The sequence below is a fragment of the Biomphalaria glabrata genome, chromosome 11, assembly GCF_947242115.1.
Source record: "Biomphalaria glabrata chromosome 11, xgBioGlab47.1, whole genome shotgun sequence".
Lineage (NCBI taxonomy): Eukaryota > Metazoa > Mollusca > Gastropoda > Planorbidae > Biomphalaria > Biomphalaria glabrata.
In genome coordinates this window covers 33,223,272-33,250,175 of record NC_074721.1, presented here as the reverse complement: position 1 = coordinate 33,250,175, position 26,904 = coordinate 33,223,272, and the positions used below count along the sequence as shown (strand labels likewise).

Below are 26,904 nucleotides of genomic sequence, written 5' to 3'. Positions count from 1 at the left end.
CAAAAATATACTCATATATATATATTATATATATATATATATATATATATATATATATATATATATATATATATATATATATATATATATGGTATATCTATGTATGCTACTGACTAAATTTTATGATATTTATTATTTATTTTTCAATTGATATATTAAATATTACATTATAAAATATAGTTTCTTATTTTCTTTATACCTAAGTGTTAAAAAAGGAAAACTATCAAGTGAAATAATTAAGAATAAAATTAAAAGTGCGAACTTTCACCAACATTTGTGTGAGAACTATCTTGAAATTAAAGTGGGTATGACAAAGTAGAAAAGACCAAACTGTGAGAGACTGACGTACAGTGAGATACTGAGGTGCAGATCTTAGAAAGAAAAAGGAGATGAATTGGCCACACCCTAAGGAATGAAGCCAACAACAGAGAGCTGAGCTTAGATTGGGGAGATTGATTTTCACACCCTAAGGAAATATTCCAATCCATCTTCTCGCCTAAATTGGGGAGATGGATTGGTCACACCCTAAGAAAAGATGCCAACAACAGAGCTAGCCGCCAGGCCTTAGATTAGGGGGGATGAACTGGTCAGACTCAAAAGCGCGGTGGTTGAGTGGTCAAGCGTTTGGCTTCCGAACCGGGGGACCCCGGGTTCGAATTGTGGGGATGACTGGGCTATTTAATTTCGGGATCCTTAGGGCGCCCTTGTGTCCACCCTGCAGTAAGGGGTACCTGACTTTAGTTGGGGAAAAGTAAAGTCGGTTGGTCGTTGTGCTGGCCACGAATGTCTAGAATCTAGGAAGTTTAGGCACCGGTAAATTAGTCACCCGGGAATTTAGGCACAGGTACATAAGACACTTTTTGACAAGGCGGAAAATTAGACACCAGAAAATTAGGCACTCTTTAATAGTGGCCTTAATTTTTAAACTAATTTTTTAAATTAACATATATTTTATCACTAGCCTTAGGACTTTTTTGGTTGGTGACGTTATCAAAAATATTAACTATAACAATTTCTAGCTGCATTTATCTGGGACAATAGAAAAGCTGACAAAACGAAAAATAAAAACGACAATCATAAGAATTCGGGGAAAAAATGGCTCCAAATTAAGAGTCATTATATAATATAGACATCACAGGATTCAGAAACGTTTATACATTCTAGAACAGACATTATGGGAACGAGGTTCACTTTATACATATTAAATTGGTATTTTTTTTGCTATCCAGACAATTATGCCGAATATGACCGGATAGTGAAAAATGGTTATTCGGCCGGAGCCGGAGCTACTATCCGGTGCACCCCTAATAAATATATAAAGAGAAATAAGACAGTAAGTAATGCGTAAAGTTAAGGACAAATACATGGATTCAGAAACATTAAAGAGTGAGCAAAGAGAGAGAGTGAGAATGAGAGAAAAAATGAGGGTACAGCAGAAAAAAAAATAATATAAAAAAATGATGGTGAAAGAAAAACATTGCACAGGAAGTGATGTAATGAGGAAAAGAGACGTCGGTAGTACTAGAGACAGAAACGAGATGGTAACATGACAAAATAGCGCAAAATGTTTAGAAAAAATAACGCAAGAGAAAATAGCGCGGACTTATACAGGATGTGTATAAAAGTACCGGATTTTAGAAATTGAAGGTCCTGACAGCATTTTAAGCCGAGGTCTTTATCTTCTTCAATATTACTTAATAGATCTAAAAGTAAGCCTAATCTGCAGAGAAAGAGTTCCTTTTTTAACACTTAGGTATAAAGAAGGATGGCTGTCTGGTCGTGCGGTTTGCACGCTGGACTGTCGTTCAGATTTATCGATGGTCCCGGGTTCAAACCCTGCCCGCTCCCATCCCCCGTCGTCCTGCGGGAGGTTTGGAGTAGGAAGTAATTATCTTCAACTCTGAAGGAACATCCGAAACATGTAAAACATTTTACATTTTACAAATTTTATCTCATTCTCCTTTTTCACCAATGTTTAAAATAGCATCACTTGCTAAAAACATGTTAATTGAAATGTGGTGACCCCGTACAAGGGTTAGTAAAAAAAAAAAGAGAAAACGGACTAGGTTGAATGAAGTCAATAAGTAAATTTGGATTCCGAGCATAACGAAAACATATTGGTAACATTGGAAATAACAATGCAAATAAAAACTACAATTAGTTAAAGTTTCGTTTATTTTTCATTACATTCTTACCACCCTCTTGAAAATCTACAGCACTCCAGCAAACTATTGTGGGGCAGAAAGGCGACGACATTCTTCTCGATTTAGGGGAGGGGTGCAACCGGTAAAAGTTTAAGAAATACTTCCTTAAGATCAATAGGGCAGATGATGTAAAGCTCATCTGTTACTATGGCCGATGGTTAACTAGGGTGTCATGTGGCCAGCCCGATACTTAAACAGTCCTTCAAAGCCTGAAAAACTCGGATACTTCTAATATAAAGCAACTCAGGACAGCTCTTGTAAAGCTTAACATCAACAGCAAAGAAACTATTCTTCATGGATTCCATAACGCATTGAATTAGAAGGCAATGAAAAAGCAGACATGAGCAAACACATGAAAACCCTCTCTACCCAGAAGAACTGATGAAAATAATAGAGTGTAGAATAAATGAGAATAAAACCAGCTCACATTCCAATTACAAGAAAAGCTATCTCGACTCAGAACCGGACACAACAGAACGAGACAACATATGTTCCGGAAGCTTAAAGTTGGGATAATGGAAACCTGCCCTTGTGCTTACCATGTCTTTCATAGCTGTATACTATATCAAGAGACCCGAACAAAACTCTATACGGAGAACTGTCTGATCTGGAAACCACTTATATAATATAGACGTTACTTCAAAAAAGAAGATGATTACGTCCTACGCGTCATGCATTTATTCATGCATATTAACCAATGACTTAAATTCTGCCAAGTCACTGGTTTTCCTGGCTAGCTCAGGCAACCCATTCCATGCTCTAATAGCACTAGGGAAGAAGGAGTATTTGTACAAATTTGTCCTAGCATATAGGACGAGGAATGTGCCTTTATCTTTGTGTCTTTCAGAGTATTTTATTAATTTTTTTTTTTTTGTATTTGAAGATTATGGTTCAGTGTTTTATGTATAATTGCTACTTTACTTTTGAGTCTTCTGTCCTGAAGGCTTTCTAAATTTAGTGATTTTACTGAGAACTGTGGATGATGTAAACAAGAAGCACATTGAAGAAGTTGACAATTACTGACTGAAAGTAATTCATCGCATAGTGAATGTTAGTTTTAACTTTGGCATTCAACAACATTTTATTTATTGGTTATCGCGCGAAGATTATCGTTTAGGTGACACAGTTAACAACGACCATTTCTTAGCAGTCATATTAATTCTTAGGAAAACAAACACACACAAAAAAAAACACAACTCCTTACCTTGACCCACAAATTCAAAGACACATAATAGACAATCTACTCCATTATTATGTATTTTAAAATTATTTTCTGACATTGTTTTGTGGGCTCCGGTGATGAGATACCCAAAGGAATTGCAACCAGAGAGTCATTTCTTGGGTGTTTATATTTGTGATGTCTGCAGATGTCTGTAGAATAAGCAGAACAAATACAACAAGCAATAAAAAAAACCCCATATTTCTTTAAATTACTTGCGAGGCCAAGACTACGATGGTTTTCCAATATGAGTGGACAGTACAATGACTTTCACGCATTGTTTCAACAAAAGCAGCCACTTGCACATTATGTTTTCTCTCCTAAACAGTATCTAAACTTGGTTTTAAGTCAGCTGTGTTCATGAGGTTGTATTATAAATGTCTTTTAGTAAATGTATCAATACTGACAAACTACTCGATTTGTTTTTGTCACACACACACAAATTGGTTGTATGGGGGTAGGGGCCCATCAACATATTCTTAAGCAAGGGCCCACTGGTACCTTGCTACACCACTGACTAGAACTCTAGAGAGACAAAGACAGACGTCGGTAGTACTAGAGAGAGAAAGAAATATGTCCGTAGCACTAGAGAAAACGAGAGACGTCCGTAGTACTAGAGAGAGAGAAAAAGAGACGTCGATGGAACTAGAGAGAGAAAGAGAGACGAAGTAGTACTAGAGAGAGAAAGAGAGACGTTAGTAGTACTAGAGAGAGAAAGAGATACATCCGTAGTACTAAAGAGAGAAAGAGAAACTAGAGAAAGAAAGAGAGATGTCCGTAGTACTAGAGAGAGAAAGAGAGACGTAAATAGTACTAGAGAGAAAGAGAGACGTCGATAGTACTAGAGAGAGAAAGAGAGACGTCGGTAGTATTAGAGAGAGAGAAAGAGAGACGTCGGTAGTATTAGAGAGAGAAAGAGAGACGTCGATAGTATTAGAGAGAGAGAAAGAGAGACGTCGGTAGTACTAGAGAGAAAGAGAGACGTCGGTAGTATTAGAGAGAGAGAAAGAGAGACGTCGGTAGTACTAGAGAGAAAGAGAGACGTCGGTAGTATTAGAGAGAGAGAAAGATAGACGTCGGTAGTACTAGAGAGAGAGAAAGAGAGACGTCGGTAGTATTAGAGAGAGAAAGAGAGACACCCGTAGTACTAGAGAGAGAAAGAAAGACGTCGATGGTACTAGAGAGAAAGAGAGACGTCGGTAGTATTAGAGAGAGAGAAAGATAGACGTCGGTAGTACTAGAGAGAGAGAAAGAGAGACGTCGGTAGTATTAGAGAGAGAAAGAGAGACACCCGTAGTACTAGAGAGAGAAAGAAAGACGTCGATGGTACTAGAGAGAAAGAGAGACGTTTGTAGTACTAGAGAGAGAGAGAGACGTCTGTAGTACTAGAGAGAGAAAAAGAGAGAGAGAGAGAAAGAGAGACGTCTGTAGTACTAGAGATAGAGAGAGAGAGAGAGTGAGAGAGAAAGAGAAACGTTTGTAGTACTAGAGAAAAACAGACGCCCGTAGTACGAGAGAGAGAGAGAGAGAGAAAGGAGGCGCGGAAAACAAAGAAGTTTATTAGTTCCTAGGAGACAATATACAAACTGTTACAGAGAGAGAGAGAGAGAGAGAGAGAGAGAGTCCCTTTAACTCACAAAAGTTAAACTCAAATCAGTATAGGCTGATTTCGGACAAAGGCATTTTGGGAAACGTCTGTCTTCTCACAAGATGCCAGGGTCTAGTAATGTTAGTGAATCAGCGGACCAATCATTAATAATATTACACAACTCTGAACCTCTTCCTCAAAATCTTCTGTGTACTGACCAAAGACATAAATTATACCAAGACTGCACATGGAAATCTCTAACACTACACACAAGCGCCTAGACCACAGATATATATTGTACCTAGACAGGACTACACAAATGTCGTTTAAAACTTTAAAAAATCTGAAACAAGGCGTTGTTTTGTAAAGTAGCTATAAGAAGTAAAGTTGTTGTTTTCAACCATAACCTATGTAACATAATTTAATGTTTAGACCTAGATCTAGTAACTGAAAATAGAAAATTAGAGCACTCTCGTCTCATTATTATCATTTTCTAAATTCTAGATACGTAGTCTAGAAAGATCTAGATAATCAATCTATTGAAATGTACATAAGATAATTAATTTCAACAGACTTGAATTATTTTGAACTAGGATTGTTGAAACATTATCTCACTAACTAACAGTAGGCAGTTATAAACAGTCAGCGTGCTGCCCACAAACCAAACCCTTTGCTGAAAGTAAATAGCCGCACTGCCTTGTGTGTGTCCCTGTAAGGTCTAAGGCTAAGGGGGTAAAATGGTAAGACTACTGCGCTCTGGCAAACTCCTGCAGCCACCTGACCTTAAATTGCGATGGCTTGCCATCCATTTGGACCCGGTCAGCATAGAAGAGAGGCGAGTGTTGACGTGTGGGCAGCCCAGCAGTCGAAAATTCACTCAATCTTAAATGCATGTGTATGTATGTATGTATGTATGTATGTATGTATGTATGTATGTATGTATGTATGTATGTATGTATGTATGTATGCATGCATATATGTATGTAGGTATGTATAAATGTATGAATGTATGAATGTATGTATGTGTATGTAAAATATGCATGTATGTATATATGTATGTATATATGAATGTATTTATGTAAGTATGTATGTATGTATGTATGTATGTATTTATGTGTATGTAACATATGCATGCATGTACGTATATATGTATGTATGCATGTATGTTTGTATGTATATATGTATGTATGTATGTATGTATGTATGCATGTACGTATATATGTATGTATGCATGTATGTTTGTATGTATATATGTATGTATGTATGTATGTATGTATGTATGTATGTCTGTATGTATGTATGTATGTATGTATATGTGCATGTATCATGGGCGTAGCCGGGGGGATCCCGCAGCGGGGGTGAGATGATATTTACTGACGGATATTTTGCTTTGATTTTGTTTATTTTTAGGTGAGATTTTAATACTAAACCATCACTTGCCCCAGCGCAGCCAAAGGGGTTTTGAGTTTAAAACGCCTTCCAGGGGTTTTTGCAGTTAAATTCCTCCCTTCTAAAAAAATACACAGAAAATAATGCAAACGACAAACCCCAAATTCCAAGAGCATAGCTAAGGAAGATTTTGATTCTAAAACCCCCTCCGAAATTTACAATAAAACCTTCTCTTCAATATTAAAAAAAAGCAAATTACACACTAAAAATGCTATGAGCGAAGCCAAAGTGGTTTTGAGTTTAAACCCCCCTTTAATGGGGTTTAAAGCTAAAAAAGTACTTCTTCAATGTAAAAAAAGCAAATTACACACTCAAAATGCTATGATCGTAGCCAAAGAGGGTTTTGAGTTTGAACCTCCCATCAGAGTTGTTTGATGCTAAAAATACCTCTTCAATGTAAAAAAAAAGTAAATTATACACTAGAATTCTTTGAGCTTAGTTAAGCCAAAGGGGGTTTGGAGTTTAAATCCCCCTCCTCCAGATGGCTTTTTTTTAAGTTTAAAATCCCCCTACAGAGAGTTTTGAGGTTGAAAACCCCCTCTTCAATATTATTCTAAAGCAAACTACATTCACCAAATTCTATTAGCGTAGCTAAATGGGTTTTGAATTTACAAAAAAAAAACAACTCCAGAGTTTTTTTAGTTTAAAAACCCCCAACAGATTATTTTGACGATAAAATTTCCCTTTTCGATATAAAATCTTAAGCAAACTACAGTCACCTAATTCCAAGAGTGTAGCCAAGAGAGGTTACAAATTTCTACCAGTCGCTGGGCTCCATTAATAAAGTGCAGTAGATAGTCATCTGCCGAATTTGAAAAAGACTAAATGTGGCTCAACTAAGATGGCTAAGACAGATTTTAGAGTCAATCAAGGAAATCATATGCCAAACTGGGAGTCAACCCTTTGGTAAGGTTTTGACAGAACGTCGCATAAGGTTTGCGGGACATGTTCTTCGTCAAAATGAATTACGCATAATAAGAGTTGCAATGACATGGAGACCATTACGAGGAAATCGCAAACAAAAACATCCTAGTACAACTTCACACCACACTTTCACGGAGGTCCTCAGAGCAGGTTGGAAGAGGCTTCAGATATTGCCAGTGACAGATTTTTGTGGAAACAGCTTGCCGGACGGCGCGTGAGGATCTAAGTCAGTTAGAATAGCACATTTGTTTTGAAATAAAACTTTTTATTAGCAGGGTAATGCACTGTAGATACCTCAGAATATGCATTTTGTTGGCTTTCAATAACGGAAATAGTGCTCGCAGCTCTCCCCCAGACCACAATGCTGACAAGGACAGGGAGACTACAATTTTTCCACTAACTCCAGGAAGAACCTATTCTATGGTACAATAAACGTCTTCCGAAAGAATGAAGAGTCAGAATTAATTAATTATATACACACAAACATATATATATATAAATATTTGGCGGGGGGGGGGGGATTCCCCCCAACCCCCCCCCCCTAAAAAAATCCTGGCTTCGCCCATGGTATGTATGTATGTATGTATGCTTTGCTTTGCAATATGTAAACATCCGGAATTAACTTGGATCGATTTCCGCTACAAGTAATCAGCACTTCTCTGTTCAACAGCAGTCTCTCATACTTATCTTTTATTTTGCATTGCGTTCTGTCACAATTGACTTCTATAGTACGTTTGTTGTTTTGTAACCAAAGAGAACGACTGCAGAAAGACAAATAAACACTGAAACTTTACCAGGTCTCGAGCCAATCTGAAAAGAAGAAAGACAGATTCTATCAAAATAATCAATACAATTATGATGTGAATAGGAACGAGAAGATATGAATAGAAATCACCATTTTGTTTCTAATTTAAAAGAACACATTACGATTGACGCGGATACAGTTTAGGCCTTTGTACTTTAAGGCTGTACACAAATATATTTAACAGGTTGCTATTGAAAATACAGTTTAGTGATCATCCCTCCCAGAGAACAGGTAGCAGTTTGGTAAAGTTATACTTTTGTACGTTTCAACTTAAGCAGGAATTAAATTGTTAGTGAAAACATTTATACAAATAGCTTTGTTTTAAAAAAAATAGACTTATTTATCTTTGTAATTATTTTGTCATATTAAGTTTCATTATTAAGTGTAAATTATTAATATGCCTGTAAAAGTACACATTTAAAAGTAAAACATTATTAAGGAAATAGATACAAAACATTTTTATAAAGACTCCAAAACCAATGAATCACCATAACAACATTTGGTATCTATTTATTGTAAAGCATCTTTAAGTCTTTATGATCAGCTATTAAATGTACAAATTTGACAATAAAACAGCATAGATGAAATAAATAGATTTACAAAATCTATATAGACACAAAAAAAAAATGAATCTCTCACTCTAACAACATTTGGTATCTAATTATTATAATACATCATTTGATCTGTAGGAACTAGGATCTATTGCAGGTTTTCTGTTAGTTCTTAAGTCTAAATACAGTAATTATTACTCAAAAGTGTTACTCTTGGAAAGACAGTCCCAAGAATTCCTAATCAAGTGAAACAAAAACAAGGTCAACATTCGCATTGACGAGATATATAAGACAAAATATTCTTACATATTGTTTCGTGATTAAACATAAAACTTTTGCAATATATATCAAATAGCTACAGTAGAATTGCGATTCTATAACATTCACAATAGCACTGTTGTTTATGCGCATGAATGAATGAAAATAATTTTACCGTTGTGGGTCGCTACATAGTGGAGAATTGTAAAGGGGGGTCGACGAGCCAAAAAGGTTGAGAACCGCTGATCATCTCACCCCAACATCAAGCAAAAAAAAATGTTAGCAATACTTCTTCCCTAGTGCTTTTAGGTTGCCTGAGTCAGCCAGGAAAACCAGTGACTTGACAGAATATAAGTCATGACTAGATTGACCTAGGAACATGCGTAGGACGTAATCCTCTCTTTTTTTTTATCAAGTAACGTTTGTATTTTATCAGATAAGTTAATACTGGTTGAGAAATCTATTATAAAGTATACTTTTTAAAGCATCAGTATTTTTCAGTGTTTTATTCCTTTAGTAGATCCGTCGCAATGTTTGTGACTAAAAGCATAGTTTTTTATTTTACTCATTGTGTAATGTTTACATGGTTTATAAGTTCACAAGTGTACGTGTTGGAGACACTTTAATTCATAAAAAGTAACTTTTTTTAGGTCATCATTAGAGAATCAAGAATGAACTTTGGACACTTTCCAGCGATTGTAGCTCTGCTTTTTCTTGTAGGTAAGTTTGGACAGTTTTCTTTTTACAACGCTTCTATCAACTCTGTCTGTCTGTCTGGTAAAAAGTTTGAACACATTATTTCTCCCACACCCATTATCGAATCAAGTTGAAACTTTGCACAATTATTTATTGGCATAGACAAGACATGAATAAAAAGATACGACCAAATAGTCAATTAATTACCGGTAATTAACTATGTTGTTTGATACCAACAAGGGAAATGAATCCTTCACAGATAAGGCTAATTATGTAAGTATCATCCCTTTAAATAAGAGTACACAATATTTCTCTCACACTCCATTCTCAAATCAAGTTGAAACTTTAAATGATTATTTATTGCATCTAGCAAAACGCGAACCGATAATAAAAATTAACCAATTAGTCAATTAATTATTAGTAGCTAATTCTTTCGTTTGTTATTGAATAACGAAAAAAACTTCTACATTATTGAGAGATATAGTTGTAAAAGCGGAATTCTTTCCTTAGTTAAGCTTTGTTTTTTTTTTAAGTTTTTTTTAAACAAAATTTTGCTGGTTAACAAAGCTTAAATAAACTTTGTCTGTCTGGTAAAAAGATTTTACGAGTTATTTCTCCCACTCCCAATCTCAGATCAAGCTGAAATTTTGCACAATTATTTCTTTTATCTGACAAAATCAATACAAAATATTAAACAATTACTTAAGAATTAACTATTGTAATTAATTTTTGGTATCTCGAACAAGGGAAAGAAATTGTACTTGACTGATTATGTGGTATATCTTCGTTTATGAGAACTTGTCTGGCTTCCGAAGCTGACGGTGACACCTTCAGTGAAGTCCAGTAGGGCGTCGGCGCCTTAGGCGCCATTATCCCGTTGGAGGTTAAAAAGGCTTTTATCCAACCACCAGGCCTGGACATGGGGCTCTTCACCCCTGTCCTGTCTGATGGCTCCCAACGGTATACGGTCATATCGGTTGACTGGGCCAGACCGAGCCCTGCCGTGTACACATCGCTCCGTCCCCGTTCCTGTATCCCACTCGCTACAAGTGGCCGAGAACAGAGCTAAGTGCGGGGAGTTTGCCTCATATTCCTATACTGTAACCACCACCTGACGGTGACAAGGAAATTTTTACTATTTCGGCGGTTGCACCATGCAGAGCCGCTGAGACCACATCTGGATCTAACAATTTTTAAGTATGACCAGATTTACATTTGGCTATAGTCACAGCAGTACACAAAAAAATTTGGACATTTCAGTACAGAAGGCATACACGTAAAGTAACATTAATAAATAAAACACTGAACCATAATTTTCCTTTACATTTACCTATTCATTAGTCTGTTGAGCGGTTGGGGCACCACACGTGACTCTTCGACCGTCTTCCTTCATCTCCCTCTTTTGTTTTTTTGCTTTAATTAGAATATCATTTCTTACCAACGCGTTCTTTGTCAGCCTTTTTTTTTCTTTTTCCTGATACTGTTCCCTAAAGGAATGTCATTGAGAGCCCTTAGGACCTTGTGATATGGCCATAAAGTTTTAGTTCGAGTTTCTTGACAGTGGGGTCCAATAGTCACAGTGATTCCGAATTTGGTAATGCGGTGTTCGTGGGTGATAGCTAGGATCCTTCTATAGCATCTCATTTCCATTGCAATGGAGCCATAACTTACAAATGCAAAAAAAACAAACAAAAAAAAAAACAACAACAAAAAAAACTAAAACTTAAAGACATAAAGAAAAATGCAGATTTCTTATTCCATACGCTAGGACAAATTCGTAAAAGTTCTCCTTCTTGCCCAGTGCCATTAGAGCATGGAACACACGTGTTTTGACGGTCTACAAAAATGAATGTATCTATGGCCTCTTTCAATCGCGAAGCGACTATGGATCTGCTGGAACACTACCGGAGCCACTGGCAAAAACATTGGCGTGCGCGGTAACGCCTTCAAGAAGAAGACAATGTTCGGACGACATTCCAGTTCATACCAGGGCATGTCGGTATCGAAGGAAATGTGAGAGCTGACTTACTAGCCAAGCTCGGCACCAAACTGGACCCAGTTGAAGAGCCACAGACTTTCTAGCAGGCTCGGGCAATTGTTAACGAACGGATGAGAGAGAAGTGGCACCGACATTGGGAAAACGGAAACCGGCAGAGAGGTCTGAAACAACCTGAAAGGACCCTCTAAATCGGACGAATTGTGGCACTTAAACAGGGAAGAACATGTGACAATAGCTAGGTACAGAACGGGACACTGTCCAGTCGGAACTTTTTTGCTAAATATAAAGTAAAGTTTCCCTTTTCAGACCTATAGGGCAGATGATGCATAGGTCATCTGATTCTGTGGCCTATGGTTTACGAGGGTGTCATGTGGAGTGCCTACACCCATTACCACTTCTGGCAATGACAACCTTGCGGAATCACAAAAGTAATATTTAACAAAAAAAAAATAAACAAGAAATATAAAAAAAAAAATACATCGATTCTAAGTTTAGGTTCAAATAATTAACTTAACATTCCTATTCTATTGATCATGGAAATAATAAAGCCAGTAAGGGATCGAAGCCACAATATTCGCGCTATCGGCACGACGCTCAAATCAACTTACAAAACTGGCAAACAAATGTATAGATCAGTGGACTTTAATGGGGCGCTAGAATCCACCCAGGAGGGGGTTCGATTTCGTAAAATGAGGGTGGTAGGGGGCGCTGGTCACAATGGTGGGACGTAGAGATAAAAAACACTTAATTAATGGAGCCCAAGCCACTGGTAGAAATTTGTAACCTTTCTTGACTACGCTCTTGGAATTACATGCCTGTATTTCGCTTTAGATTTTATATCGAAAAGGAAAGTTTTTTCGTCAAATCATCTGTTGAGGGGTTTTAAACTAAAAAATCTCTGGGTTTTTTGTTTGTTTTGTTTTTAATTCAAAACCCCATTTAGCTACGATCATAGAATTTGGTGACTGTAGTTTGCTTTAAAATAATATTGAAGAGAAAGGTTTTCAACTCTTAACGCTCTGTAGGGGAATTTTAAACTCAAAACCATCTGGAGGGGTTTTAAACTTTAAAGAAAAAGCCATCTGGAGGAGGGGGATTTAAACTCAAAACCCCTTTGGCTACTCTCATAGATTTTATAGTGTGTAATTTGCTTTTTTTTTATATTGAAGAGGTACTTTTTAGCTTCAAACCCCAACTGGAAGGGGGAGGGGGGTTAAACTCAAAACCCCTTTGGCTACGCTCATAGAATTTTGAGTGTATAATTTGCTTTTTTTATATTGAAGATGGGGTTATCGTAAATTTTGGATGGGGTTTTAAAATCAAAATCTTCCTCAACTGTGCTGTTGGAATTTGGGGATTGTTGTTTGCATTTTTTTGTTTTGTTTTATAGAAGAGGGGGATTTAACTGCAAAAACCTCTGGTAGGGGGTTTAAAATTCAAAACCCCCTGTAAGGGTTTTAAACTCAAAGCCCCCTGGTAGAGGGATTTGTATCTCAAAACCCCCTGATAGGGGTTTTTAAAATCTCAAAACCCCCTGGTAGGGGGATTTAAACTCAAAACCCCCTGGTAGAGGGTTTTTAACTAAAAACTGCCTCGGCTGTGCTGTGGTAAGTGATGATTTAGTATTAAAATCTCACCTAAAATAAACAAATGAAAGCAAAAATCAGTCACTTAATCCCGCGGGGGGGGGGGATTTCATTTCGGGGGGGGGTTGAACCCCAAGAACCCCCCCCCCCTGGCTACGCTCATGATCTAATGTCTTGTGTTCTTGCTCACGTAAACATGTATGATTTAATAAATAAACTAGGTCATACGATTTTTACCGTTCCCCGAAAGGATAATAGACTCTATTAGTTTTGTGTGGTCTGTCTGTCGGCCCGTCCCGTTTAGATCTTGTAAACAAGAAAAGATATTGAAAATCCGACATCTTGATGTTTTAGACCTTTGATAGTTCTGATGCAAGTTTTAAAATCAACTATGCAAGCAGTTTTTTTTTTTTTTAAAATACACAATTTTTTTAGACTATTCACTATTATGGTAACAAATACGAAAGACTATTTAGAGTCTAGTAAGGGAGGTTACTATTTATCATATTCTTAGATTTTTTGTAAAATATTTCTTTTTTTTACAAATGTATTTTTTAGTTCTATCATACTAATTACTTCAGCTACAGTATTCATGAACAAATAACAAACTTTTTACTGTCCAAACAAAAAAAAAAGGCAAAGCAGAATATGTTGTAGTGGCCTCTTAAAAAAATGCATACCCTTTTTTTTTTACTCAAATAAATCCCCTCAGACTCAAGTCTTATGATGTTTGATAACAATAACATAGCAATGTAAATAACGAATCTGAGACACAAAAAGACTTTTTTTAGTGGTTAGATTGTATTATTATTTCGAAATTGTTTAGCTTATTGCGACATTTGGGGTACCATCAGTGGTTGGTAGCTGTAAAGGCTTTTAAGATTATATAGAATAAAGAAAATCCAGACCTACCCACTATTCATTCACCTTGTGAGTTGTGTTACACAGACAACGTCTTGTTAAAATTTGAGGCCACAACTTCATTCCTTTTTAAATCTAATTACAAAAATTGTAAATAAATACAACTCCACGAGTAAATAAGCTCATCTTTTAACAATTTTTTTTAATGTATCTTGAGCAATATGCAGTACTACAAATTTTTAAATATACAGTACTAAACATTTTCAACTAAATGCAATACTAACATTTTCAACTATATGCAGTACTAAACATTTTCGTTTAATTTGATGTTTTCTTATATTCTCTCTGCTACACCTGTGTTTCTACCACAGCTGTATCAAATATTTCAAGCTTAACTGGTCCAGCAGACGAAACGACACCTGCAGCAACCTCTACAGCAGAGGATGCTTCAACCACTACAGTACCACCTGCAACAACCTCTACAGCAGCGGATGCATCAACCACTACAGTACCACCTTCAACAAGCTCTACAGCAGCGGATGCATCAACCACTACAGTACCACCTGCAACAACCTCTACAGCAGCGGATGCATCAACCACTACAGTACCACCTTCAACAAGCTCTACAGCAGCGGATGCATCAACCACTACAGTACCACCTGCAACAACCTCTACAGCAGCGGATGCATCAACCACTACAGTGCCACCTGAAACAACCTCTACTTCAGCGTCTGGGGTGACCTCAAGCACACTAGGTTCCAATGCCAACAGCACAATTGAAACGACTACACATTCCGGGACAGTCAACATCCATATAGGTAAAAGTCAACATCCATATAGGTAAAAGTCAACATCCATATAGGTAAAAGTCAGCATCCATATAGGTAAAAGTCAACATCCATATAGGTAAAAGTCAACATCCATATAGGTAAAAGTCAACATCCATATAGGTAAAAGTCAACATCCATATAGGTAAAAGTCAACATCCATATAGGTTAAAGTCAGCATCCATATAGGTAAAAGTCAACATCCATATAGGTAAAAGTCAACATCCATATAGGTAAAAGTCAACATCCATATAGGTAAAAGTCAACATCCATATAGGTAAAAGTCAACATCCATATAGGTAAAAGTCAACATCCATATAGGTTAAAGTCAACATCCATATAGGTAAAAGTCAACATCCATATAGGTAAAAGTCAACATCCATATAGGTAAAAGTCAACATCCATATAGGTAAAAGTCAACATCCATATAGGTAAAAGTCAACATCCATATAGGTAAAAGTCAACATCCATATAGGTAAAAGTCAACATCCATATAGGTAAAAGTCAACATCCATATAGGTAAAAGTCAACATCCATATAGGTAAAAGTCAACATCCATATAGGTAAAAGTCAACATCCATATAGGTAAAAGTCAACATCCATATAGGTAAAAGTCAACATCCATATAGGTAAAAGTCAACATCCATATAGGTAAAAGTCAACATCCATATAGGTAAAAGTCAACATCCATATAGGTAAAAGTCAACATCCATATAGGTAAAAGTCAACATCCATATAGGTAAAAGTCAACATCCATATAGGTAAAAGTCAACATCCATATAGGTAAAAGTCAACATCCATATAGGTAAAAGTCAACATCCATATAGGTAAAAGTCAACATCCATATAGGTAAAAGTCAACATCCATATAGGTAAAAGTCAACATCCATATAGGTAAAAGTCAACATCCATATAGGTAAAAGTCAACATCCATATAGGTAAAAGTCAACATCCATATAGGTAAAAGTCAACATCCATATAGGTAAAAGTCAACATCCATATAGGTAAAAGTCAACATCCATATAGGTAAAAGTCAACATCCATATAGGTAAAAGTCAACATCCATATAGGTAAAAGTCAACATCCATATAGGTAAAAGTCAACATCCATATAGGTAAAAGTCAACATCCATATAGGTAAAAGTCAACATCCATATAGGTAAAAGTCAACATCCATATAGGTAAAAGTCAACATCCATATAGGTAAAAGTCAACATCCATATAGGTAAAAGTCAACATCCATATAGGTAAAAGTCAACATCCATATAGGTAAAAGTCAACATCCATATAGGTAAAAGTCAACATCCATATAGGTAAAAGTCAACATCCATATAGGTAAAAGTCAACATCCATATAGGTAAAAGTCAACATCCATATAGGTAAAAGTCAACATCCATATAGGTAAAAGTCAACATCCATATAGGTAAAAGTCAACATCCATATAGGTAAAAGTCAACATCCATATAGGTAAAAGTCAACATCCATATAGGTAAAAGTCAACATCCATATAGGTAAAAGTCAACATCCATATAGGTAAAAGTCAACATCCATATAGGTAAAAGTCAACATCCATATAGGTAAAAGTCAACATCCATATAGGTAAAAGTCAACATCCATATAGGTAAAAGTCAACATCCATATAGGTAAAAGTCAACATCCATATAGGTAAAAGTCAACATCCATATAGGTAAAAGTCAACATCCATATAGGTAAAAGTCAACATCCATATAGGTAAAAGTCAACATCCATATAGGTAAAAGTCAACATCCATATAGGTAAAAGTCAACATCCATATAGGTAAAAGTCAACATCCATATAGGTAAAAGTCAACATCCATATAGGTAAAAGTCAACATCCATATAGGTAAAAGTCAACATCCATATAGGTAAAAGTCAACATCCATATAGGTAAAAGTCAACATCCATATAGGTAAAAGTCAACATCCATATAGGTAAAAGTCAACATCCATATAGGTAAAAGTCAACATCCATATAGGTAAAAGTCAACATCCATATAGGTAAAAGTCAACATCCATATAGGTAAAAGTCAACATCCATATAGGTAAAAGTCAACATCCATATAGGTAAAAGTCAACATCCATATAGGTAAAAGTCAACATCCATATAGGTAAAAGTCAACATCCATATAGGTAAAAGTCAACATCCATATAGGTAAAAGTCAACATCCATATAGGTAAAAGTCAACATCCATATAGGTAAAAGTCAACATCCATATAGGTAAAAGTCAACATCCATATAGGTAAAAGTCAACATCCATATAGGTAAAAGTCAACATCCATATAGGTAAAAGTCAACATCCATATAGGTAAAAGTCAACATCCATATAGGTAAAAGTCAACATCCATATAGGTAAAAGTCAACATCCATATAGGTAAAAGTCAACATCCATATAGGTAAAAGTCAACATCCATATAGGTAAAAGTCAACATCCATATAGGTAAAAGTCAACATCCATATAGGTAAAAGTCAACATCCATATAGGTAAAAGTCAACATCCATATAGGTAAAAGTCAACATCCATATAGGTAAAAGTCAACATCCATATAGGTAAAAGTCAACATCCATATAGGTAAAAGTCAACATCCATATAGGTAAAAGTCAACATCCATATAGGTAAAAGTCAACATCCATATAGGTAAAAGTCAACATCCATATAGGTAAAAGTCAACATCCATATAGGTAAAAGTCAACATCCATATAGGTAAAAGTCAACATCCATATAGGTAAAAGTCAACATCCATATAGGTAAAAGTCAACATCCATATAGGTAAAAGTCAACATCCATATAGGTAAAAGTCAACATCCATATAGGTAAAAGTCAACATCCATATAGGTAAAAGTCGATCTCTGACGTAATTAGCTTCTCCCTGCCCCCTAAATGTACTACAAGCAGATGTTCTTACACATCTTAGCTTAACCTCTAGTATATTTCCTAAATAATTCTTTGCAAACATATTTTTTAAATTAAGAATTAACACAACGCGCTTAAAATGGAACATTTCAAACTCGAAACGTAAAAATGTAACAACCTAGAAAAACCTAAATTTGTCGTATGTTTGCTAGTACGCTGTTGCGATATAATGATACTTATCATATACAAATACAATATTACATTACTCGACGGAGATCTATCTGTTAGAGTGAAACAAAGATGTTTATTTAATCATCGTTTTATTGTCAGCTTAATTGTGATTATTTCCCTTCTTTTTCTTTAATATACTAGCGCCGGCTGGCTACAAATTCTCTATTAAAGCAAGGCATTTTAGCGCCTAAGTAGTTCTTCTTTTAAAGAAGTTTCAAGACGTCTTCGCCAATGCCATTATTGTATTCTTACGCCAGGACTTTCCAATTTCTCTCGATTGACATAACATCTTTCTTGGATTAATTCCTTATAGAACGGTCAAGGTATCTGGCAGTGTTCTATAGGGTTCGCCTGTATCCGTACAGGGCAAGACGCCCACATGCACCAGTTCTATCTTTTCCAAGACTAGTGGTATCTTCGAATGTGTTTCTGAGCACCCTGCAGTCGTTGAGGATGCGTTCTACTGTCTCGACTTCCGTGTTACAGTGTCGACATTAGGGATCGTAGTTCTCCCGGATCCTAGCAAAAAAAGGCTCCTATCCTTTCTGTCTGTCACATTCGTCCTTCCTGTTTGGGCGTTTGAGAACTTTCCAGACTTCCCGTCCTGTGCTACAATGGTCCCAGCTATCGTACCACTTGAACTTGATGCATTCACAAATTCTGGCTTTTGCACTCTCGTATGTTTGCGTTATTATAAAGAAAACAACTCAGACTACTTGATCCTTTTACCAAAGATGCTTGTGCTCCATCATGGACATACGGTGGCAAGACCGCACTACAAACAGTGATGTCCTTGCTAACGCCGGTATGGACAGTATAAAGAGACTTCTTATGGTCCGACAATAACGCTCGGCAGGGCACGTATGCCTTATGGGGGACGAACGTTTGCCAAAAGGGATCGTAGTGGATAAAAAATTTCAGTTCTAACTTTATTTTAACATTGTCTCACTCAGATCTTTTATTATTCTCTGTCTCTTTACTTTTTTGTTTTCTAAAGAGTTAGTTCCTTATTAATTATGAGACATTCTTTCCATGGGACCATACTAATTAATTATTTATTGACTATAATTAGACTTGTCAGTAAGACTGTGACTGAGATTACTTTGTTGATCCTTATCGAAAATTAGTTGTGATTGGCCTGTCAGCCTCCGCCTGTCCCACTCCTTTTTAATTGAACTTTTTTTTAAACCTGCGCTCTTCTTAGACGCCAGGCGAATGATTTTCAGACGCTCAAAATGCAGGAAAATTCTTTGTTTAGGGAAGAAGTGGGGTCGTCACACTCAAAAATTTGAGAAACATTGCTTTTAAGGCAGAAGTTCTTTACATCAAACAAAGTGTGTGACGTGAACTCATTAATTGAATTCACGATTACATGATTTCGTCTCATTATTTCAGGATTTCTGTGCATTCTGCCAATGTTGTTGATCTCCATGGCGACATTGTTTTGATGGCGATGATAGTATAATAAATTGAGTGATGCAGGTCAGTGCAGAAAAGCTTTAAAAATATTTAAACATATTTTGATATTCATTTTGGAGGCGCGGTGGATAAGTGGTAAAAAGCTTGGCTTCCTTATCGGGGGTCCCGGGCTAGAATCCTGGTACAGACTGGCATTTTTAATTTCGGGATCTTTGGGAGCGTCTGAGTCCACCCAGCTTGAATGGGTACCTGACATTAGTTGGGGAAAAGTAAAGGTCATTGTGCTGGCCACATGACATCCTCGTTAACCGTAGGCAATAAAGACAGATGATCAGATATTCGTTTTACTTTTAAAGTTGATGCTATCACAAAAAAAAAAACATCAACTAATGAGATCTGAATTTAAAAGTACTTTATAAAAAACAAAGCTAAAGTAAGGGAAAGAAATGCACAATTACTACCATATTTTTTAAATACTGCATGATTTACCTCCCCTTTTCCGATACAAAACAAATTAATTAAGAAATTAAATAATTGGTTAATTTTTTTGATTGATCTGTGTGTCGTCATTGATATTTATGATATTTATTATTTGTACGAAGATTCAATTTGAAACTATGAAGGGTAGTGGGATAAATATTGAGTTCAAGATTTGTACCAGACGACAGATAGTAAGAGTTGAATTAAGCTTTGTAGAAATAAATACTAGGCTTCAGCTGCCAACTGTAAGGTCCGAAAGTCCGAAAAATTTATTTATGTTGTTTGTGCTCAAAAGTCAACCGTTGGTCCTGATGTGCGAAAGGGAGATCATCTTATACAATCATGGATAGTGAGATACAGCATGATGGCGAATCGAAGAAAGTATACAGTGTTAGATACAAATAATTCTGCCAATAGCACACATATAAAAAGTGGTGTTTACCACCCTTTTTTTTCAATTTTTTTTTGGCGGATTTCCAAAGTAAATAAGGAAGTGGATGTACTCTTGCGCAAACATTTTTGTAATTTTGAAATTAAGTTATCATTTGGCATTAGCTGAATGCTAGTAACACTACAACGAGAACATGGAAGCGAAATCATACCCTAAAAATGTCCGGAGTTTGTATAAGTACATTATAACCATAGACATATTTATGTCTCTGAGAATAAATTTAATCCCAAACAAGTTGTGAACGTTAGTTTCGAATGCAAATGTAATGACTCTTGATGATCGATCTTATACTAGCAGTAGGCACCGGTTACGCCCGTTTATTTTTTCGTAAGGCTTTTATTGTTTATTATGGACGGAACACACCATTCTTTTCTTTGAATTTCAATAAACAGGACACATTTGAACCAACAACCTAACATACTTTTTTAGCCCGTAAATTAGTTTATTTGTTAGTGTATCTGTTAGTGTATCTGTCAGTGTATCTGTTAGTGTATCTGTCAGTGTATCTGTTAGTGTATCTGTTAGTGTATCTGTTAGTGTATCTGTTAGTGTATCTGTTAGTGTAACTGTCAGTGTATCTGTTAGTGTATCTGTTAGTGTATCTGTCAGTGTATCTGTTAGTGTATCTGTTAGTGTATATGTTAGTGTATCTGTTAGTGTATCTGTCAGTGTATCTGTCAGTGTATCTGTCAGTGTATCTGCTAGTGTATCTGTCAGTGTATCTGTCAGTGTATCTGTCAGTGTATCTGTCAGTGTATCTGTCAGTGTATCTGTCAGTGTATCTGTTAGTGTATCTGTTAGTGTATCTGTCAGTGTATCTGTTAGTGTATCTGTTAGTGTATCTGTTAGTGTATCTGTCAGTGTATCTGTCAGTGTATCTGTTAGTGTATCTGTCAGTGTATCTGTTAGTGTATCTGTTAGTGTATCTGTTAGTGTATCTGTCAGTGTATCTGTCAGTGTATCTGTCAGTGTATCTGTTAGTGTATCTGTTAGTGTATCTGTCAGTGTATCTGTTAGTGTATCTGTTAGTGTATCTGTTAGTGTATCTGTTAGTGTATCTGTCAGTGTATCTGTCAGTGTATCTGTTAGTGTATCTGTCAGTGTATCTGTTAGTGTATCTGTTAGTGTATCTGTTAGTGTATCTGTTAGTGTATCTGTTAGTGTATCTGTTAGTGTATCTGTCAGTGTATCTGTTAGTGTATCTTCTAGTGTATCTGTCAGTGTATCTGTCAGTGTATCTGTTAGTGTATCTGTTAGTGTATCTGTCAGTGTATCTGTTAGTGTATCTGTCAGTGTATCTGTTAGTGTATCTGTTAGTGTATCTGTCAGTGTATCTGTTAGTGTATCTGTCAGTGTATCTGCTAGTGTATCTGTTAGTGTATCTGTCAGTGTATCTGTCAGTGTATCTGTTAGTGTATCTGTTAGTGTATCTGTTAGTGTATCTGTCAGTGTATCTGTCAGTGTATCTTTTAGTGTATCTGTTAGTGTATCTGTCAGTGTATCTGCTAGTGTATCTGTTAGTGTATCTGTCAGTGTATCTGTCAGTGTATCTGTCAGTGTATCTGTTAGTGTATCTGTCAGTGTATCTGTTAGTGTATCTGTTAGTGTATCTGTTAGTGTATCTGTTAGTGTATCTGTCAGTGTATCTGTTAGTGTATCTGTTAGTGTATCTGTTAGTGTATCTGTTAGTGTATCTGTCAGTGTATCTGTCAGTGTATCTGTCAGTGTATCTGTCAGTGTATCTGATAGTGTATCTGTTAGTGTATCTGTTAGTGTATCTGTTAGTGTATCTGCTAGTGTATCTCTTAGTGTATCTGTTAGTGTATCTGTTAGTGTATCTGTTAGTGTATCTGTTAGTGTATCTGTCAGTGTATCTGTCAGTGTATCTGTTAGTGTATCTGTTAGTGTATCTGTTAGTGTATCTGTCAGTGTATCTGTTAGTGTATCTGTTAGTGTATCTGTTAGTGTATCTTTTAGTGTATCTGTCAGTGTATCTGTCAGTGTATCTGTTAGTGTATCTGTTAGTGTATCTGTCAGTGTATCTGTTAGTGTATCTGTCAGTGTATCTGTCAGTGTATCTGTCAGTGTATCTACTAGTGTATCTGTTAGTGTATCTGTCAGTGTATCTGTTAGTGTATCTGTTAGTGTATCTGTTAGTGTATCTGTTAGTGTATCTGTTAGTGTATCTGTTAGTAAATCTGTCAGTGTATCTGTTAGTGTATCTGTTAGTGTATCTGTCAGTGTATCTGTTAGTGTATCTGTCAGTGTATCTATTAGTGTATCTGTTAGTGTATCTGTCAGTGTATCTGTTAGTGTATCTGTTAGTGTATCTGTTAGTGTATCTGTTAGTGTATCTGTCAGTGTATCTGTTAGTGTATCTGTTAGTGTGTCTGTCAGTGTATCTGTTAGTGTATCTGTTAGTGTATCTGTCAGTGTATCTGTTAGTGTATCTGTTAGTGTATCTGTTAGTGTATCTGTTAGTGTATCTATTAGTGTATCTGTCTGTGTATCTGTCAGTGTATCTGTTAGTGTATCTGTCAGTGTATCTGTCTGTGTATCTGTCAGTGTATCTGTTAGTGTATCTGTTAGTGTATCTGTCAGTGTATCTGTTAGTGTATCTGTTAGTGTATCTGTTAGTGTATCTGTTAGTGTATCTGTCAGTGTATCTGTTAGTGTATCTGTTAGTGTGTCTGTCAGTGTATCTGTTAGTGTATCTGTTAGTGTATCTGTCAGTGTATCTGTTAGTGTATCTGTTAGTGTATCTGTTAGTGTATCTGTTAGTGTATCTATTAGTGTATCTGTCTGTGTATCTGTCAGTGTATCTGTTAGTGTATCTGTCAGTGTATCTGTTAGTGTATCTGTTAGTGTATCTGTTAGTGTATCTGTTAGTGTATCTGTCAGTGTATCTGTCAGTGTATCTGTTAGTGTATCTGTTAGTGTATCTGTCAGTGTATCTGTTAGTGTATCTGTTAGTGTATCTGTCAGTGTATCTGTCAGTGTATCTGTCAGTGTATCTGTCAGTGTATCTGTTAGTGTATCTGTTAGTGTATCTGTTAGTGTATCTGTTAGTGTATCTGTCAGTGTATCTGTCAGTGTATCTGTTAGTGTATCTGTCAATGTATCTGTCAGTGTATCTGTTAGTGTATCTGTCAGTGTATCTGTTAGTGTATCTGTTAGTGTATCTGTTAGTGTATCTGTTAGTGTATCTGTTAGTGTATCTGTTAGTGTATCTGTCAGTGTATCTGTCAGTGTATCTGTTAGTGTATCTGTCAGTGTATCTGTTAGTGTATCTGTTAGTGTATCTGTTAGTGTATCTGTTAGTGTATCTGTCAGTGTATCTGTCAGTGTATCTGTTAGTGTATCTGTCAGTGTATCTGTTAGTGTATCTGTTAGTGTATCTGTTAGTGTATCTGTTAATGTATCTGTTAGTGTATCTGTTAGTGTATCTGTCAGTGTATCTGTTAGTGTATCTGTTAGTGTATCTGTCAGTGTATCTGTTAGTGTATCTGTTAGTGTATCTGTTAGTGTATCTGTCAGTGTATCTGTTAGTGTATCTGTTAGTGTATCTGTCAGTGTATCTGTTAGTGTATCTGTTAGTGTATCTGTTAGTGTATCTGTCAGTGTATCTGTCAGTGTATCTGTTAGTGTATCTGTTAGTGTATCTGTTAGTGTATCTGTTAGTGTATCTGTCAGTGTATCTGTTAGTGTATCTGTTAGTGTATCTGTTAGTGTATCTGTTAGTGTATCTGTTAGTGTATCTGTTAGTGTATCTGTCAGTGTATCTGTTAGTGTATCTGTTAGTGTATCTGTCAGTGTATCTGCTAGTGTATCTGTCAGTGTATCTGTCAGTGTATCTGTTAGTGTATCTGTCAGTGTATCTGTTAGTGTATCTGTTAGTGTATCTGTTAGTGTATCTGTTAATGTATCTGTCAGTGTATCTGTTAGTGTATCTGTTAGTGTATCTGTTAGTGTATCTGTTAGTGTATCTGTTAGTGTATCTGTCAGTGTATCTGTCAGTGTATCTGTTAGTGTATCTGTTAGTGTATCTTTTAGTGTATCTGTTAGTGTATCTGTTAGTGTATCTGTCAGTGTATCTGTCAGTGTATCTGTTAGTGTATCTGTTAGTGTATCTGTTAGTGTATCTGTTAGTGTATCTGTTAGTGTATCTGCCAGTGTATCTGTCAGTGTATCTGTTAGTGTATCTGTTAGTGTATATGTTAGTGTATATGTTAGTGTATCTGTCAGTGTATCTTTTAGTGTATCTGTCAGTGTATCTGCTAGTGTATCTGTTAGTGTATCTGTCAGTGTACCTGTTACAATGAAATTTCAAGTTCCGTTCTCTATTTCCTGTACACCTCCTTTCTTGTCTTTTTTTTTAAATATCCTTTTTTTTGGGGGGGCGGGGGATTTTAATAAACGGGCATCGTTTTTGTGATCCTAATGCGCCCCCAACACATACATGCTCTCATATTTTGGGCAAGTTCATTCTTGTAGCGCTATCACTTATCCGCTTTCCCCCCTCTGGACAAAAACAAAAAGATAGTCCTTCGTACACTCTTATGACTTTTCTTCTTTATTCAATCTATATATTTATATTTTGACCGTGATCCCCCTACCCATTTTATTTTTACAACCTTGAACCTAATGCACACAACTTTTAATCTTAATGCAAGCAATGTACTGTATTAGACACCGCAGTCATTTCTTCATACCATCAGTTTCAGGCCTAGAGGGGGAAAAAATTTCCGAAGGCCTCAATGGAATGCCACTGGGAGGTAAAAGTAACCCGTGTACGAAATTTGATGCGAATACGTACGATAGTTTGAGATCTCGTGATAGATCAGTGGTATTTTGGCGTATATATAGTAGATTTCGAGACATGGAATCATTACAATGAATCATTGTATTGAATCATCACATTGAATCATTACATTGAATCATTGTTTTATTCAACACTGTTAATGTAATATGTGTTGTGCCAACAATAGAGCCTTCTTTTTTATTATACGTGCTAAATCTATTTTTGTTTCGCTATTTGTTTTTTACAATTTTTGAAAGTCTTATAGGTTATGTAAAATGTATATTTTTACTGTTTCTTTTATGATGTATTTATATTTCGACCTTTTCTCTTCTTTTTTTTACAGATTGTTTTTTTAGCTTTTTTTTTTGCATAAGAAAAAAAATGTTTTTAGGTTTTGCATAGATGACGTACTTGACATTGATAAACTCTGGTGGAATTGTCTTGGATTGATTCATCTGATGGAACAAACTATTTAAGAATGTTCTAGTGTCTTCATTTCATTAGGAAATATCAAAACTCTAAAATTCCTATAACCCAGTAAGAAGCTCAAGTTTGAGAAGACTCTTCAGTTTTGAGATTTAACATTTAAAAAGATAAAATAACAAAAACTTCAGGGGGTCATAGAGAGTTAGAAGTGCAAGTGTCAACATTTACAAAGAAACGTAACACGGTAACAGATTTTCTTTCTTACAGACACACTAGCTCTAACATCACTGAACACATTGGGAACTAATTGAAGAATTATGTTGTTGTTTTTTTAATCAAATAAAATTAGAGAATATGACACTTTAAAGCTAGTCAATAAAGCTACATTGATGCAATTAAGTCAATGTGTCTACATTGATAAGAGATTATGATGCGATAAATTGACTCAATTTTCCTACATTTATAAGAGAATGTAATATAATGAAGAGATTAAATATAGATACTTTGTCTTGAAGTCAGTCCCATTGTTAAATGACATGTCAAGCGAATATTTGATTATTTACGTCTTTTTTTTTATTATACATATGTTAGACGTTTAACCGTAAACATCTAGGGCCTACTATTGATATTGAAATATGCCAACGTCTAGGGCCTACTATTGATATTGAAATATACCAACGTCTAGGGCCTATTATTGATACATTTACCAACGTTCAGGGCCTACCATTGATAAATTTGCCAACATTTAGGGCCTACTATTGATATTGAAATACGCTAATGTGCAGGGCCTACTATTGATATTAAAATATACAGTGTCCTTCAGTGTGATCACTCATCTTCTAGTTTGCTAAGTATATAAAGCATATCTGTGATACCATACATCTAATCATAACATTTGATACATATGACGTGGCATACATAAAATATACTCATATTTATCTATGCTATATCTATGTATGCTACTAACTTAACGTTATGTTTATACATTTTTGTAATGTTTTTTTTTTGTAAATAAAATTTATATATCAAATATTACATTTTAAACTCTAGATTCTTATTTTCTTTATAGCTTAGTATTATAAAAATAAAAAATGTCAAGATTATCAAGTGAAATGATTAAGAATAAAATTATAATTGCGAACCTTCACCAACATTTGTGTGAGAACTATCTTGAAACTACAGTGGTATGATAAAATAGAAAACATCAAGCTGTGGGAGACTGACGTACAGAGAAATACTGAGGTGCAGATCTTAGAAAGA

General features: G+C 35.7%; 1 protein-coding gene across 5 annotated transcripts in view; it reads left to right on the top strand.

The window, feature by feature from the left end:
* LOC106068110 (spore coat protein SP65-like) overlaps positions 1–26,679 on the top strand; it is a 52,788-nt gene extending 26,109 nt beyond the window's left edge. The window contains exons 1-5 of one of the 5 annotated variants that reach the window (XM_056003484.1): positions 8,055–8,420; positions 9,649–9,718; positions 14,512–14,958; positions 19,463–19,549; positions 25,562–26,679. In XM_056003484.1, the coding sequence (XP_055859459.1) occupies positions 9,670–9,718; positions 14,512–14,958; positions 19,463–19,515 (549 nt within the window). In that variant the 5' untranslated portion in view covers positions 8,055–8,420; positions 9,649–9,669 and the 3' untranslated portion in view covers positions 19,516–19,549; positions 25,562–26,679. Of the gene's footprint in view, positions 1–8,054; positions 8,478–9,648; positions 9,719–14,511; positions 14,959–19,462; positions 19,550–25,561 lie in introns of those variants that run through there. The other 4 variants (XM_056003482.1, XM_056003485.1, XM_056003481.1 and 1 more) reach the window with 4 other exon arrangements.
* The last annotated feature ends 225 nt before the right edge of the window (positions 26,680–26,904 follow it).